This window comes from Engraulis encrasicolus, chromosome 8, assembly GCF_034702125.1.
Source record: "Engraulis encrasicolus isolate BLACKSEA-1 chromosome 8, IST_EnEncr_1.0, whole genome shotgun sequence".
Classification (NCBI taxonomy): domain Eukaryota; kingdom Metazoa; phylum Chordata; class Actinopteri; order Clupeiformes; family Engraulidae; genus Engraulis; species Engraulis encrasicolus.
The window spans coordinates 35,703,848-35,718,520 of NC_085864.1; the positions used below are offsets into that span (position 1 = coordinate 35,703,848).

The 14,673-nt window shown below is 48.2% G+C and overlaps 1 protein-coding gene across 1 annotated transcript in view; it reads right to left on the minus strand.

Annotated features, from left to right (window-relative positions):
* rnpepl1 (arginyl aminopeptidase like 1) overlaps window positions 1–14,673 on the minus strand; it is a 36,531-nt gene continuing 21,858 nt past the window's right edge. Inside the window, exons 7-11 of the mRNA XM_063205554.1 lie at window positions 13,579–13,691; window positions 12,465–12,573; window positions 10,672–10,908; window positions 8,501–8,643; window positions 1–963 (exon numbers count right to left, since the gene is read on the minus strand). Of these exons, the coding sequence (XP_063061624.1) occupies window positions 619–963; window positions 8,501–8,643; window positions 10,672–10,908; window positions 12,465–12,573; window positions 13,579–13,691 (947 nt within the window). The 3' untranslated portion in view covers window positions 1–618. The remainder of the gene's footprint in view (window positions 964–8,500; window positions 8,644–10,671; window positions 10,909–12,464; window positions 12,574–13,578; window positions 13,692–14,673) is intronic.

The window sequence follows — 14,673 nt, forward strand, 5'->3', positions numbered from 1 at the left end:
ACTCTTATGGAGTTTTTTTGTTGTCTTTTCACCACGAGCAGCGTAAACGTGTAGCTTATGACACATAAATAAAACCCAGTGTTGGTGAATGTGTATGCGAGCGAGAGTGTGAGTGCTGGTCCACTGACCCATGTAAAAATTCCAACCCCCCCACCCATACACAGACACACACACATTCACACCCCTCCTACCCAACCCCTCCCTGTACACAGCGTCCCTCCAGTCTAAACCAGGCACTACAAGGGTGCATGAGTCTTTTTTTTTCAAGTCCTTTCCAGATTTTTCTCCTCCTCCTCCTCTCCTGTTTCTGCTTTTGCTTCTCAGCAAAAAGCCTCTTTTTCCCAGAAGCCCTTACTTTACAGGCTCGTCCTCCACTTCCCGCTACCCATCAGCCCTTGCAGGGCTTTGTTTTTGTTTGTTTCGTTTCATCCTCCTCTTGCACATCCTTATCGCTAGGACGCCAGATGACGAGGACTGCATGCATGACGTCTCCGCTCTCTCCCGCCCGCCCGCCTCTTAAATCACAGTGAATCAGCACCACCAGTCGCCACTCCACCACCAATCCCTCGCCGCGTTGGTCAACAACAGGGGGCAGGAGGGGGAGAGGCAGGCGTGGGGTCACGCCGACACGTTCACGTCGCGCAGGGCGATGGTCCCGTTTGGGGGTGGGTCCGTGGGCGCGGGGGGCGGGCTGGTAGTGGGCGGCGCCAGGATGGGGGGTGCCAGCACGGGCGGTGGTCCGTCGGTGGGTAGTACGGGGGCGGCGGTGCAGGGGAGGGCCGGCAAGGCGGTGGAGGAGGCGGAGGTGGCGCCCCCGCTGGTCTGGAAGAGGATCTGCTGTAGCGTGCGGCGCAGGTTGGGGTGCAGGCGGGCCTGCGTCTGGTAGAAGACCTCCACGGCAAAGCACTTCATCACCCCCCCACACAGGTCCTCATACAGCGGCACCGTGTACATGCGGGATGTCTGGAGAGAGAGAGAGAGAGAGAGAGAGAGAGAGAGAGAGAGAGAGAGAGAGAGAGAGAGAGAGAGAGAGAGAGAATTTAACCAATAGAGATCAGAGATGACAACCCCCTTGGCCCCGTGCCCAGAGCTGTATATAAAGATATATACTTTATATACGGCTCTGCCCGTGCCCAATACTAGATGCACATGATGATGTGTGTTTGGCACCACCCACAGATGTGTCACTGTGGTCGGACAGACAGACAGACAGACAGACAGACAGACAGACAGACAGACAGGCAGGCAGACGGGCAGGCAGACAGACAGACACACATCGATCCAACTCCCTCCCTAGAGGCAGGTATCAAGAGACTGTGTGCACACTTAATTCCAATTAGTTGTCTTAAAACAATCAAAATTAAGTCATATATTCAAAATACTGTGCACACACCAGAAAAATCCTAGAGCTCACTTGGAAAATTGAACTGTCTTATTGTGACTACGCTAGTAAAATAAAGGATAAAAAGGAAAAAAAAAACATTCACACATTTAGCACATCCAAAGACAAACAAAAAAATTGGTTACCTATGCAATGTTTTGGCATGTACCCAACCCCAGCAAACAAGGCCTTAAAAGAGCAAAATAAACTTTTGATTAACTATAAAACAGCTGCTGGGAGATTTTGTACGTCAGCAATGTTAATTACTACACAAGGGTCGAGGAGACAGGAGAGCGCTTTTCATTAACTCTCAGAGCAGTGTTAATGAACAACCTTGTAAACCTTAATCAAAACACGCGTCTGCATTCCACCATTTGCTTTCCTGTCCAGTTAACCTGTAATGAGGCCAATCTAACCATACTTACACGATCAAGAGGCAAACTCAACTGACCTCCCCGTCTCACTCTTCTACTCACACACATAGACACAAAAAACTGACAGACACGCACGCACGCACACACACGCACACACCCACCCCGGCCCTGGTAGCATTTTAAATGCTACACATTGCTATGCTCTGCTAAATATAAACCTAAAGGGCGTCTGCTGACGTCTAGTGTCTGTGACGCGCTCATGGAAGTGTGTGTGTGTGTGTCAAGCCTATGCAGCGGGGGCCAGGCTGATGCAAGTGTGTGTGTGTGTGTGTGTGTGTGTGTGTGTGTGTGTGTGTGTGTGTGTGTGTGTGTGTGTGTGTCAAGCCTATGCAGCGGGGGCCAGGCTGATACAAGTGTGTGTGTGTGTGTGTGTGTGTGTGTGTGTGTGTGTGTGTGTGTGTGTGTGTGTGTGACAAGCCCATTCCAAGGGGGCCTGAGGCCTGACACAGTGCCAGCTAGCTACGCCGTCCCAGCACCCACCTCACGAAACCAGCTCCAGCTGGTCAAACCGGTTATCACGCAGCCGGAGACTGTACTACTGTACATGCACGCTCAGGAGTCAGACCCCCCCCCCACCTCATTTCCCCTCCCGTCACCGCCACCGCCACCGCCAGACCCGGACTGGTAATCTGGCATACAGGGCATTCTCCCAGTGGACAGGCACTCCTCAGGGGCCGGTTTTTGTTTTGTTTATATTAGAGATGCACCGGATCCTGATTTTTAGGATCCTGCCGGATACCGGATCCACTGCTTAAGATCCTGCCGGATCCGGAACCGGATACCGGATCCTACGAAAGGGTTGAAACACATAGCGTACTCACACATTTTTTATCACGTTGGCTCAAACTATTTTGACTGAAAAGCCTTGGCTACCGGATCCTGGATTCTGGAACCGGATCCGGATCCGGATCCTGTGAAAAACCCTAATTTCCTGCCGGATCCGGAACCGGATCTTGGATCCTGTACATCTCTAGTTTATATTGTTCGGCTACCAGTGACGCCAGGCAAGATGGATTCATTAGTTACAATCTAGTGCCACATATTCCAAACGACCCTCGTTTTATCTGTCCAACTCAACCAGGTGATCATTCAACCAGCCAATCACCTATCTGAATTGTTCAGGTAAACCCAAGTCATTTGGAATATGTGGCACTGGATTGTTAGCCTGGCTCTCGCGCAGACCCTTCGTGAGGGATGAATATCCATCTGCGTGAGAACCAGGTTACTGGATTGTAACTAATAACTCTATTTTGCCCATCACTGTTAAAGACCTGAAGAATTTAGATGGGGCAACCCAGGGTGGGGTGGGGCTGGTCTATGCCAAAAATGTCCGAGATGTTTTTTTGGTTCCAGTACACCCCCCTGCCTCCTCCTCCAAAGTAAGCCGATGATGAGCCGCAGAGGAGAGGTGGTGGAGGAAGAGGAGGAGGACTGACGTCAATACGGGCAGTAAAGAAAACAAGTCTTGGTTGAGGAGGAATACAAACAACCCCAGATCCACCTTTACAGATTAAGAAAAAGAACTTAACGTTTGATGTAGACACTGTCCATCACAAGCTTGACATGGGAGTGTGTGTCCGTTTGTGTGTGTGTGTGTGTGTGTGTGTGTGTGTGTGTGTGTGTGTGTGTGTGTGTGTGTGTGTGTGTGTGTGTGTGTGTGTGTGTGTGTGTGTGTGTGTGTGTGTGTGTGTGTGTGTGTGTGTGTGTGTGCTTTGAGTGAGTGAGTGGGGATTCCAGTGCCAGGAATGCAAGAGAGCATTTTATAGATAAGCAGGTTTCTTTCTTTCTGTGAAGAAGGGAGGGGGAGAGGAGAGGAGAGGAAAGAGGGAGTGGAACATATTAAACAGACAGGGAAACGAGGAGGGGATGTAAGCGAAAGGTGAAGGGGTAAAGGGCGAGGGGGCTAGCCCTCTATTTGTTTTTAAAACCCAACCCGTTTGGACTTTTCATATAATCTGTACAGAATGGAAAAGGAAATACCCAATTGCTCACCCACAGCGATTCATTAGGTTAACCTCACGCAACGTCAGATATATCAGAGAGAGAGAGAGAGAGAGAAATTGGGAATGCAGATACAACTTTTTTTTTCATTCTCCATACCTTTACCTGTATCCAGGCTCCGTTATAAATTATTTTTGAGATGGGGACGCACTTCAGACACCCCCCCTCCCCCCCCCCCCCCCACCCGCCACCCTTGAATTGAGTGGATCCCCTCCCATAATAAACAGTGCATCTATACATCTGTGTGTCCATTCATCCGTCCCTCATCATGTGTCTATGGTCTCTGCTTTACATGGGTTCTCAATTTTTGTTACCCCCTGGCTGCGCGAAACTGCTGTAGGTCAAAAAAATTACCTCACGTGGTTGGCTGCCAGCCAGTGTCTTGCCCCTCCTCACAACACCGTGTTTATAAACAAAAAAAACCCCACATGTATCAGACTGCTGGTGTTGGCCAATCAGTGGCAGCTACCATACCCATTGGCAGCTTTGACCAGGCCCGGGGGAAATCATTTGAAAGGGCCCGCCACTCAGTACATAATACAATGTAATGGGGTTCCAATTATGGGTGCTCCCCTTTTCGCCTGGGCCCGGTACAGCGGACCCGGTTGCCCTCCTGGTTGGCGGCGCCTGGCTGTCTCTGTAGAGCAGCTGGCTTTGGCTCTCATGGCGGCATCATCAGAACGGGCAGAGAAAGGTCATGAAGATAAGGAAGGGAGGGAGGTGGGAGTGAGAGGAGAGAGAGAGAGAGAGAGAGAGAGAGAGAGTGTGTGTACTGTGTGCACTGTGTGTGTGTGTTTGTGTGTGTTTGTGTGTACTGTGTGTGTGTGTGTGTGTGTGTGTGTGTGTGTGTGTGTGTGTGTGTGTGTGTGTGTGTGTGTGTGTGTGTGTGTTGTGTGTGTGTGTGTGTGTGTGTGTGTGTGTGTGTGTGTGTGTGTGTGTGTGTGTGTGTGTGTGTGTGTGTGTGTGTGTGTGTGTGTGTGTGTGTGTGTGTGCGTGTGCTCGTTAGAGGGAGGGGAGACTTGAGCTTGGAGACACCTGGCGCCGTCGGCTCTCCCTTTCCCACCTGGTGCCGCGACTACATGTCTCCTCTACTCTTCCTCTCTCTTCCTCCTCCCTCTCCTCCACCTCCACCTCCACCTCTCCTCTCCTCCACCTCTGGACGAATCCTTCCTTCATGTCTCTGACATGTTCTCCTCTCCTACCCTCTTCCCTGTACTGTTTGTCTGTCTGTCCGTCCGTCTGTCTGTATGTCTGTATGTCTGCCGCCGTGTGCAGAGGTCACTCCCATTGTAACCAGGTGTAATACTAAATCCTAATACAAACACCCCTCCCCCATGATTTACAATAACTGTGGAAAATGTTTGTTCCCTTTTATTAAAGTTCAAAGAAGGGTCACTTACATTCTCTACTGACTCGTGACAGGCAGATGAGGAAATATATCAGAGCATTGCTCTAATTTGGATGATCACAGCTTATAGCCAATTTATTATCTGTTTATTATAATGTTAAATGACACCGTTATATGGCCCTACCGTGGCCTAACGGTAGGGCACTGGGTTACTATGCCAGCGACCCGGGTTCGATTCCAGCCCAGGTCATTTGACAGTCCTTCCCAGTCTCCCTCCTCCCACTTGTTTGCTATCCCTCGGTCACTATCCTATCATAAATACAACACAAAGGCCTCAACACAAATCTTTAAAAAATTAAACTGTTACATACGGAGCCCTTAAAAAGACATGGGAGAGCAAAAAACAAGGGTTTCTCGTGCCCACCAGAAACTACAGTTTCAGGTGCCCACGCCAAAGTTTCACGTAGCCACGAGAAAGTTTCTGGTGCACACGAGCAACAACTTGTATTTAAAATTTTAAAATTCATTTTAAGGGCTCGGTAGTTATACAAGCTTTGGAGGCCACAAAATATTCTAATTCATGGGATGCACTTCAGCTGTCCACTGTGAAGCCACAAACAGCCCCCCCCCCACACACACACACACCGGTCAGCAGGGGGAGGAGGAGACGGGAGCTGGCACCCAGCGTAACGGCTTTTTAAGCAGCCCACTGTCTACTGGTCCAACTTCCAGCACAATGGCTGTTCTCACACACACGCACACATGCAGGCTCCTCTCCACTCGCTTTCAGCTCTCATTCTCTCCTTTCCACTCGTTTACTCTACTCCTCCTTTCCTCGCCACCATCCCATACTCTCGTTCACTCCTCTCTCTCTTTCTTCTTCTTCTTCTCAGTCTACAGTCCTTTACTTCAGGAGTGTGTGATGTGGAAATAATCAACGAGACCAGAAAAAAAGTGAAATCCTATCCAAGAAAGTGAAATACACTTCTTTGACAGTGAAGTCGATCACTTGTTTGGGATTTTTCATGGACCGGAAAAATAACGTAAAAGCGGTTATTAATGTAGGTGTACTACATTTTAAGACAGCTACTGCAAGTCAGCAAATGGATAACTTTCAGCAGCGATTTCCCTAGCGATTCCTGCTTCCTTACAAATTATGAATAATTTAAATATGGTTGCAGGGAAAAAAGGAGGTAAATGAGAATGTGAATATATATTTAAAAATGTTTTAGGGCATTTAGCTACTTACTACAAGAGAGTGGCATACATTGCTCTTTGCAGTGATGCCCAAGGACAGAGACTTTTTTTTCCAAGGGTAGCTACAATAACTTCGCTGAATACGACAAGCCACGCAAGCTAGACAAACCTCCTAAACCTCTCCAGGCTTACCTTCACTCTGCCCTCGAGTATGTCTGGTTTTATCTTAGCTGTAGAGCCGTTTTGGTTTGATAATTTCGCTTTCCCTCAGTTTGTGTATAAGTTGTCCCGGAGATACAGCTAAATATGGTGTGGGCCGCTAAAGAAGTTCAAAGTTTATCTTCCGTAAAAACCCCTGCCTGCCTGTTAACGACTTTCCCTTGGAATTCTCTCTCGCTCTCTCTCCTAAGCATCTCTACTTGACTGTCAACACACACATGCATGTACTATTCTCTTCCAGTGTTTCTGGTTCATTCTGTCAGTGTGTTGTCAGTCTGCCTGTCACCAGTTTGTACTTTGCTCTAAAACCTGCATGTTTAAACTGGAAGCAACATGCGTAAGTATGATAGGTTTGACTAAAAGCTATTGAAGGATTTTAAGACTCTCCCACCCTGTGTGTGTGTGTGTGTGTGTGTGTGTGTGTGTGTGTGTGTGTGTGTGTGTGTGTGTGTGTGTGTGTGTGTGTGTGTGTGTGTGTGTGTGTGTGTGTGTGTGTGTGTGTGTGTGTGTGTGTGTGTGTGTGTGTGTGTAGCAGGAAGCTGGGTAACACTTTATTTGAATGGTTCATGTAACGAAGGGGAGTAAAGTTGCCCAGCTGGGACTCGAACCCAGACCTTCTGGGGTAGTAAACTGGGGCTCTGACCGCTACACCAAAGAACCAGGCTCGTTGGCATGTTAGTCAGAACACACCCACAACCCTAGTGATGGTCACTCCATCACACTGCCTCTCCCTTCGGGAAGCGCATCAGTGCGCTTCACACACTCATGGTGTCCCTCACGCAACTGCCCATCATGCTACTCCCATCCAGTGTGCCCCATCATCAATGCTTCACCCATCACTGGGCTCCCTCGCACCGGGGTCACCAATCCTGGGGGTCCTTCACATGGAATTACGGCACACACACAATGGGTACGCTTCCAATGGCCTCACGGTGGCCATCCCCCTTCTGGCACCATTTGTAGCGAAGGGGAGTAGAGTTGCCCAGCTGGGACTCAAACTCAGACCTTCTGGGGTAGTAAACTGGGGCTCTGACTGCTACACCAAAGAGCCAGGCTCGTTGGCATGTTAGTCAGAACACACCCACAACCCTAGTGATGGTCACTCCATCACAGTTCACTATTACTGAGGATCTACCACATAAGGTAGAGCGTAATAACCAGTGTAACAATATCTAATACCATGTAATACCAGTGTAACGCCATGTACCAGCCCTAACCCTAGATGTAAGTACAAAATTGGTACATGGCGTTACACTGGTATTGCATGGTATTAAATATCGTTACACTGGTTATTACACTGTACCTAATGTGGTAGATCCACTGTAATAGCAAGCCATTAAAATAAAGTGTAACCGGAAGCTGTTTACATATGGCAGTTTGGGGTAGAAGCTATTGCACCCGGGGGGCAACCGCCATTCCGACATACCGCCATTCCGACATACCGCCTTTCCGACAGTATTTGATTCCCACGTGAACAACGTTCTAACTCTATTGGCATTTGCAACAATGTTGCTACACGAGCGGAAAGTGGAGAGAGTGACCACACAATTTACAGGATTAGTGTATAATTTTGTCACGGTCCAAATGTCCTTTAAGGTAGGGTCTGAGATCTTTGGAAAAACAGTTCCTGCAAGCTGGAAAAATGGTTCCTGCAATAAAACTTCAATGTCTGAATGGCGGTATGTAACCATTGCACCCACGGTGCTGCTAGCCCCAAGCTCGACCACCCTGTGCGCATGTGCGCATGTGCGCGTGTGCGCGTGTCTGTGTGTGTGTGTGTGTGTGTGGTGTGTGTGTGTGTGTGTGTGTGTGCCTGTGTGGTGTGTGTGTGTGCCTGTGTGGTGTGTGTGTGTGTGTGTGTGTGCCTGTGTGGTGTGTGTGTGTGTGTGTGTGTGTGCCTGTGTGTGTCATGGCACTCACGTGTTTGAGCAGGAAGCTGCGTACGCATGGCAGGTCTGGGTAGAAGCTGTTTCGGACCACGATCTGTAGCCAGCGGATACGCACCTCAGCGTTCATGCCATCCAGCAGCGTGGAGTAGCACTGCGATAGCTGAGACATCACCTCTGCACCCAACACAAAGCAAGCCAATCAGAGTCATTCTTATTCACACAGCTAACCAATCACAAGGCATGTTGGTTTGTTTTCACCAGGAAGTCTGTTTAATCCGGAAAAGGTGTTAATATAGGCTTGCTTTAGCATACAAAACATTCTCGAAAGCATTAGAATGCTGGTAATTGTTATGAATTGCAAATCGTAAATTCTGAATTATGATTCTGAAAAATGTATGTTATGTTTTAATCAATGGTATGCAAGGCATGCAGCATCATCAAGGAGAAAAATCCCTGATGGCTTACAGCCTGTCAGTTAATTAACTAATCAAATTCAAGATCATCGAACAACAGAGCTGAAACAAACAAAAAAAGACCAGCTAGCTTTTCACACTGTATAATAAACCATATGCAAAATACGGTATGCAATTTTCTTCCATCACAAAGCTCAAACAGACAAAAAAGCATTGGCAGACGGGTCTCAGCTACCCATCAGCAGACTCAGGCATACACAAAAACAAACCATTTGACTGGCAGGTGTGTTTAAGGTGTCAGCTAGCATACGGTAGCTTCTGCCATTGTAAATAAACCAACTAATCACATTCAAAAGAATATACAATGCAATCACAGAACTCAAACGCACACAAAAACTTGCAGTTTCATCTACCAATCAGAAAGCTCACAAAACAGAAAACAAAAAAACACACATCTAGCTAGGGTTGGGTATTAGCAAGGGGTTCACGATTCAATGTGCATCACGTTGCAATGCGATACATGTATTATTGCGATGCATTGCGGTATTTACTTCATTTTCTTTTTTTCACCTTTGCCAACATTACACAATAAAAATATAAATAAAAACTGTGATCGTTTATAGGTAAGATAGGTTGTAAAAGGCTACTAACAAAGTTTCCAAATAAAATTGATGATTTGAAGCTTGGAAGCACTATCATATCATATCATATCATGTGTTTTTAGATGCGTCCCACGCATTTCTATAAGAGGCTTTGGCGTCCGTTGGTCTGTCCGTCCGTCCGTGACGCGTTTCTGAATTGTGATTCCCTCTTGTGTCCACAAGGTGGCAGAGTTCAGTTTTGGCCTGGAGCTAATGCGTGCAAGCCAAAACGTCTCCGGCTAGGCTACGCAGCTGATTGCATTCTGACACAAGTGCAGTGCAAGCGCACACTGCACTCGGGCACAGAAGCACAGAAGTCTTAGTCTTCCGAAAGTGTAAATATTCTCAGTGAGTCTGCAAACATTCTGCCACTACGTTTCAGTTAGTAGTCAGTGCACGCTACACACTGAAACATAGTGCTCAAACTAGTAGACAAAAGCGCCATTTGAGAAGCACTCGCAGTGTGAAACATCAGCTTGCTCACATGAACCTCAACATATTACTTACCAACAACTTGTTGTGGCCTATTTGAAGAAATTGTCATATTAAGGGAGGGTCGTGCATTTCCCCCCAGAATCAAAATTACAAACATATTGCAAGGGCAATATTCTGCTGGCGGGCGATGTGGACCGCTTTGCACTCAGTGAGAGCACTTGATGACCACGCGTCCTGTGATTTTTGCTTTGCATTTGGTGAACTCTGGCACACTTAGAATGAAGCTGACTGTGGCTCTATTTATTTATTTGTTGATGTTTAGATTCATGCACGTGATGCTGAAATGGCGTGATAGGCTAATAATGGCTGATGCATACTAAATGTCTGGTAATGTTTTTCTGGACTTTCTGGGTAACAAGAACTTTGAAAGGACACATCATGATACTGCGCCCTTGCATTGTAATTCAATATCGTGACAGCGTATCACGATTAATCACGATTCAATTCAGTCTCGTCACAGCCCTACATCTAGCAGGTGGGTTTTATAACTAAGCTACCATTTGGAAAAAAAATACAAAATACAAGACTACAAAATACAAGAGATAATTGACAGTTTTAACGGACCAATCAGGAAGCTCAAACACACAAAACGGCATCGCGCCACTTGTCTGGCAGGTGGGCGTGCGTGCCTCGGCCAGCGAGCGTCAGCGTACCGTGGGGGAGTGGCGATCGGTCCAGCAGCCGGTCGAGGAACAGTACGGTCTGGAAGGTGCTCCAGGAGGAGAGGTCAAAGGTCGCGATGGCCGCTGTGTCGGGGGCTTCAGGGGTGTCGGGAGAGCCCCAGAGGTCACACAGGCGCTGCACGGGGCCCGTTAGGACCTCCCCAGCAGACAGGTCCGGCTCAAACAGGGGAGGACCGCACTCGTTTAGCCAGCGCTCAAACTCCAGCCCTGAGAGAGAAGAGGAGAATAGACAGAGTTAGAGAGGAGAAGGGAGGGCAAAAAGGAGGGAGAAAAGGAGGGAGGAAAGAAGGAGAGGACTACTAGAGAGTGAGGCAGAAAGAGAGATTTAGAGTGGAAGAGGACCAGGAGGAGACAGGAGGAGGAAGGAGGAGGAGGGGGAAAGGCAGGAGGGGATGAATACAAGAGGGAAGGCATAGAGAGAAGGAGGAGAAAAAGCTGGAGGGACACAGCTACAGTGCGGAATAAGACAGGAGGAGGAAAAGAAGAATGGGAAAAGAGAGGAGAGGATCAGAAGTAGAGGCGGAGGAGGAAGAGGAGGTGGAGGTGGTGGTGGAGAGGGAGAAAGAAGGAGGAGGTGGAGGTGGTGGTGGAGAGGGAGAAAGGAGGAGGAGGAATCAAGAGAGAGAGAGAGAGAGGGGGGGGGGGCATATCATGTTTCTATTTATTTATCTCCCATCTTTCATGACTCTGTTATGACTCTCACAGCAGGAGGCTCTTCTCACTAGCACTGAGGTCACTGAGGAGACGACAGTCTAGAGGAGGGGAAGAGGAGAGGGGGATGAGGAGTGGAGGAAGAGGAGTGGAGGAAGAGGAGAGAGGAAGAGGAGAGGGGGATAAAGAATGGAGGATGAGGAGTGGGGGATGGGGGGAGGGGAAGAGGAGAGGGGAAGAGGAGAGGAGATGGTGAAGAGGAGAGGGGAAGAGAAGAGGAGAGGAGTGGGGGAAGAGGAGAGGGGAAGAGGAGAGGGGAAGAGGAGAGGGGAAGAGGAGAGGGGAAGAGAAGAGGGGAAGAGAAGAGGGGAAGAGAAGAGGGGAAGAGAAGAGGAGAGGGTGAAGAGGAGAGGGGAAGAGAAGAGAAGAGGAGAGGGTGAAGAGGAGAGGGGAAGAGAAGAGAAGAGGAGTGGGGGAAGAGGAGATTGGAAGAGAAGAGGAGAGGAGAGGACTGGGTATGGCTCAATTTCTTCTTTTTCAATTGTCATTTTGTTTAGCACACCTCAGCCGACAGGTGCCTGAAGCCCAAAAAATGACCTTATGAACACCAAAGACCAAAATGGTGTGAATAAAGTTCAAGGAAAATGGTCTTATGGATTTGAAACATGCCTTGTGGATTGTTTTTAAGACTTTTCAGTGATTAGCAGCCTAGCCATTCCCACACATGCTCCTATGCTAGCTTTACCAATCACGGTTTAGGGTAAAAATAGAACCTTCAGTCATGACCCCTGTTGCTAAGCATTGAAAGGGGTCTGTGCACTAGAAACAACTTTGTGTGATTTTCTTATCATACACACAACTGAAAAACGCACACACACACACACACACACACACACACACACACACACACACACACTACTAATCATGCGCACACACACACACACACACACACACACACACACACACCCACGCGCGCACACACATGCACAAAAATGATCGTGCGCACGCAGGCACGCAGGCACGCAGGCACGCAGGCACGCAGGCACGCAGGCACGCACTCACACGCCCATTTTACACCTTCCTCTATCTGCATGTCCCACTACACTACTCACCCTCTCTCTGGGAGACACAGCTCTCCTTCAGCTCGGGGAAGAAGCCCAGGAAGAAATCCAGCAGGTCCTGAGCCACCACACTACTGAACTTAAACTTCTCTATGTAGGCCTGCAGAGAGAGAGAGAGAGAGAGAGAGAGAGAGAGAAAGAGAGAAAGAGAAAGAGAAAGAGAATGGAGTGAAAACAGTCAGCAGAGCAGAGAGGCAATAATTAACTCTGTGTGTGTGTGTCACAGTGTGTGTGTGTGTGTGTCACAGTGTGTGTGTGTGTGTGTGTGTGTGTGTGTGTGTGTGTGTGTGTGTGTGTGTGTGTGTGTGTGTGTGTGTGTGTCACAGTGTGTGTGTGTGTGTGTGTGTGTGTCACAGTGTGTGTGTGTGTGTGTGTGTGTGTGTGTCACAGTGTGTGTGTGTGTGTGTGTGTGTGTGTGTGTCACAGTGTGTGTGTGTGTGTGTGTGTGTGTGTGTGTGTGTGTGTGTGTGTGTGTGTGTGTGTGTGCGCATGTGCGTGTGCGTGTGTCAGAGCTCCAGATAAAGTAAGAATTCACACATCTGTGTTAACAATTACCAGAGAGAAGATGTTTGGAGAAGCCACGTGTGTGTATTTGCCTATGTGTGTGCGTATTTGCGTATGTGTGTGTGTGTGTGTGTGTGTGTGTGTGTGTGTGTGTGTGTGTGTGTGTGCACGCGTGTGTGTTTGTGTGTTTGTGCGTGTGTGTGTTGACACAGTACAGTGTAAACAAAAATTAAAGACTCCTCAAAGTACCCTCAGCCGGTTCATGGGGGTAACCCAAAAGACCTCAAAGAACCTTTAGGTGTTCTTCCATGGTAGCAGGTGAGGGGAACCTCAAAGAACCTTTAGGGCAGGGTAGGCAATTAGCTAGTAAAATTACTTGAATGAAAATGAATTGCATTCATGTTACAAAACATTTATTTGTAGTATAATAGAAAAAAAAATACCGGTAGAAAACCATGGCCTGCCTGACCCACGATGACCTTTTTAGAAAAAAAAAAATGGCCCGCATCCAAACCTCATTGCCTAGCCCTGCTACCCTCAGGGCTCTTCAAGGAAACTTTATTTTTTTACAGCCTTGTTTGCGCTCAGCTCGCACACTCACTCTCAGGAAGCTGTCAAATCGCTTGATGTCTCCACAGAGCTGCGAGAGGTAGGAGACGAAGCAGAAGCCCTTCTCATAGGTGAAGAGATTCATCAGACTACTGGGGTTCACGCCTGAGAGAGAGAGAGAGAGAGAGAGAGAGAGAGAGAGAGAGAGAGACACAGAAAGAGAGAGCACATAACGTACTATGGTCAGTGTGAGAAAATCGAGGCAAAAAATGCAACAAAGTGACATAAAACAAAAAGTCAGCGTAAGATGGAAGAAAGCTAAGACACACTGTTATTTTTTTCCCTGTGCAACAAACTGTACACTATGTTGTAATTTGACCTTTGACAAAAACTGCAACAATTAATACACAAGACTGTTCAACTCCCAATTAAACTCCAAAGTCAGTCTGCTCGGATCCCAGTGTAGCAATGCCAGATTCCTGAAGGACTCAGAGGAAAGATTAGCCAGGATTGTTTGCCGTTTGGCTTCGGATGTAGTTCCCGCCTACCCAGGAACTCGGGCCATAACAGAACTGAGTCATCTCTTTACATTATGTCCCTCAGCAAAGTACAGTAAGAGAGAGAGAGGGAGCAAGAGCGAGCGAGCGAGAGAGCGAGAGAGAGAGCGAGAGAGAGAGAGAGAGAGAGAGAGAGAGAGAGAGAGAGAGAGAGAGAGAGAGAGAGAGAGAGAGAGAGACTGCCAGTGCAGTCAGAGGAAGAGAGGATGCCAGAACAGCCACAGGGAGAGATAGCCAGAGTACAGTCAGACATGTGGATGTGGACACGAAGCATGTGGATGCAAACCCGAAGCAACACACAAATGCACACAATCATGCACGGACGCAGGCACGGACGCACGCCCTTGTTCCTCCACAGCAACAGGGAAGGAATCCCACCCATACACTGAGGTCTGTATTAAGCCAATGTGTTGCTGTATTGAGCCAGTGTGTGTGCATCCCTCACCAGCAAGCCTGTACACACACACACACACACACACACACACACACACACACACACACACACACACACACACACACACACACACACACACACACACACACACACACACACACACACACACACACACACACACACACACACACACACC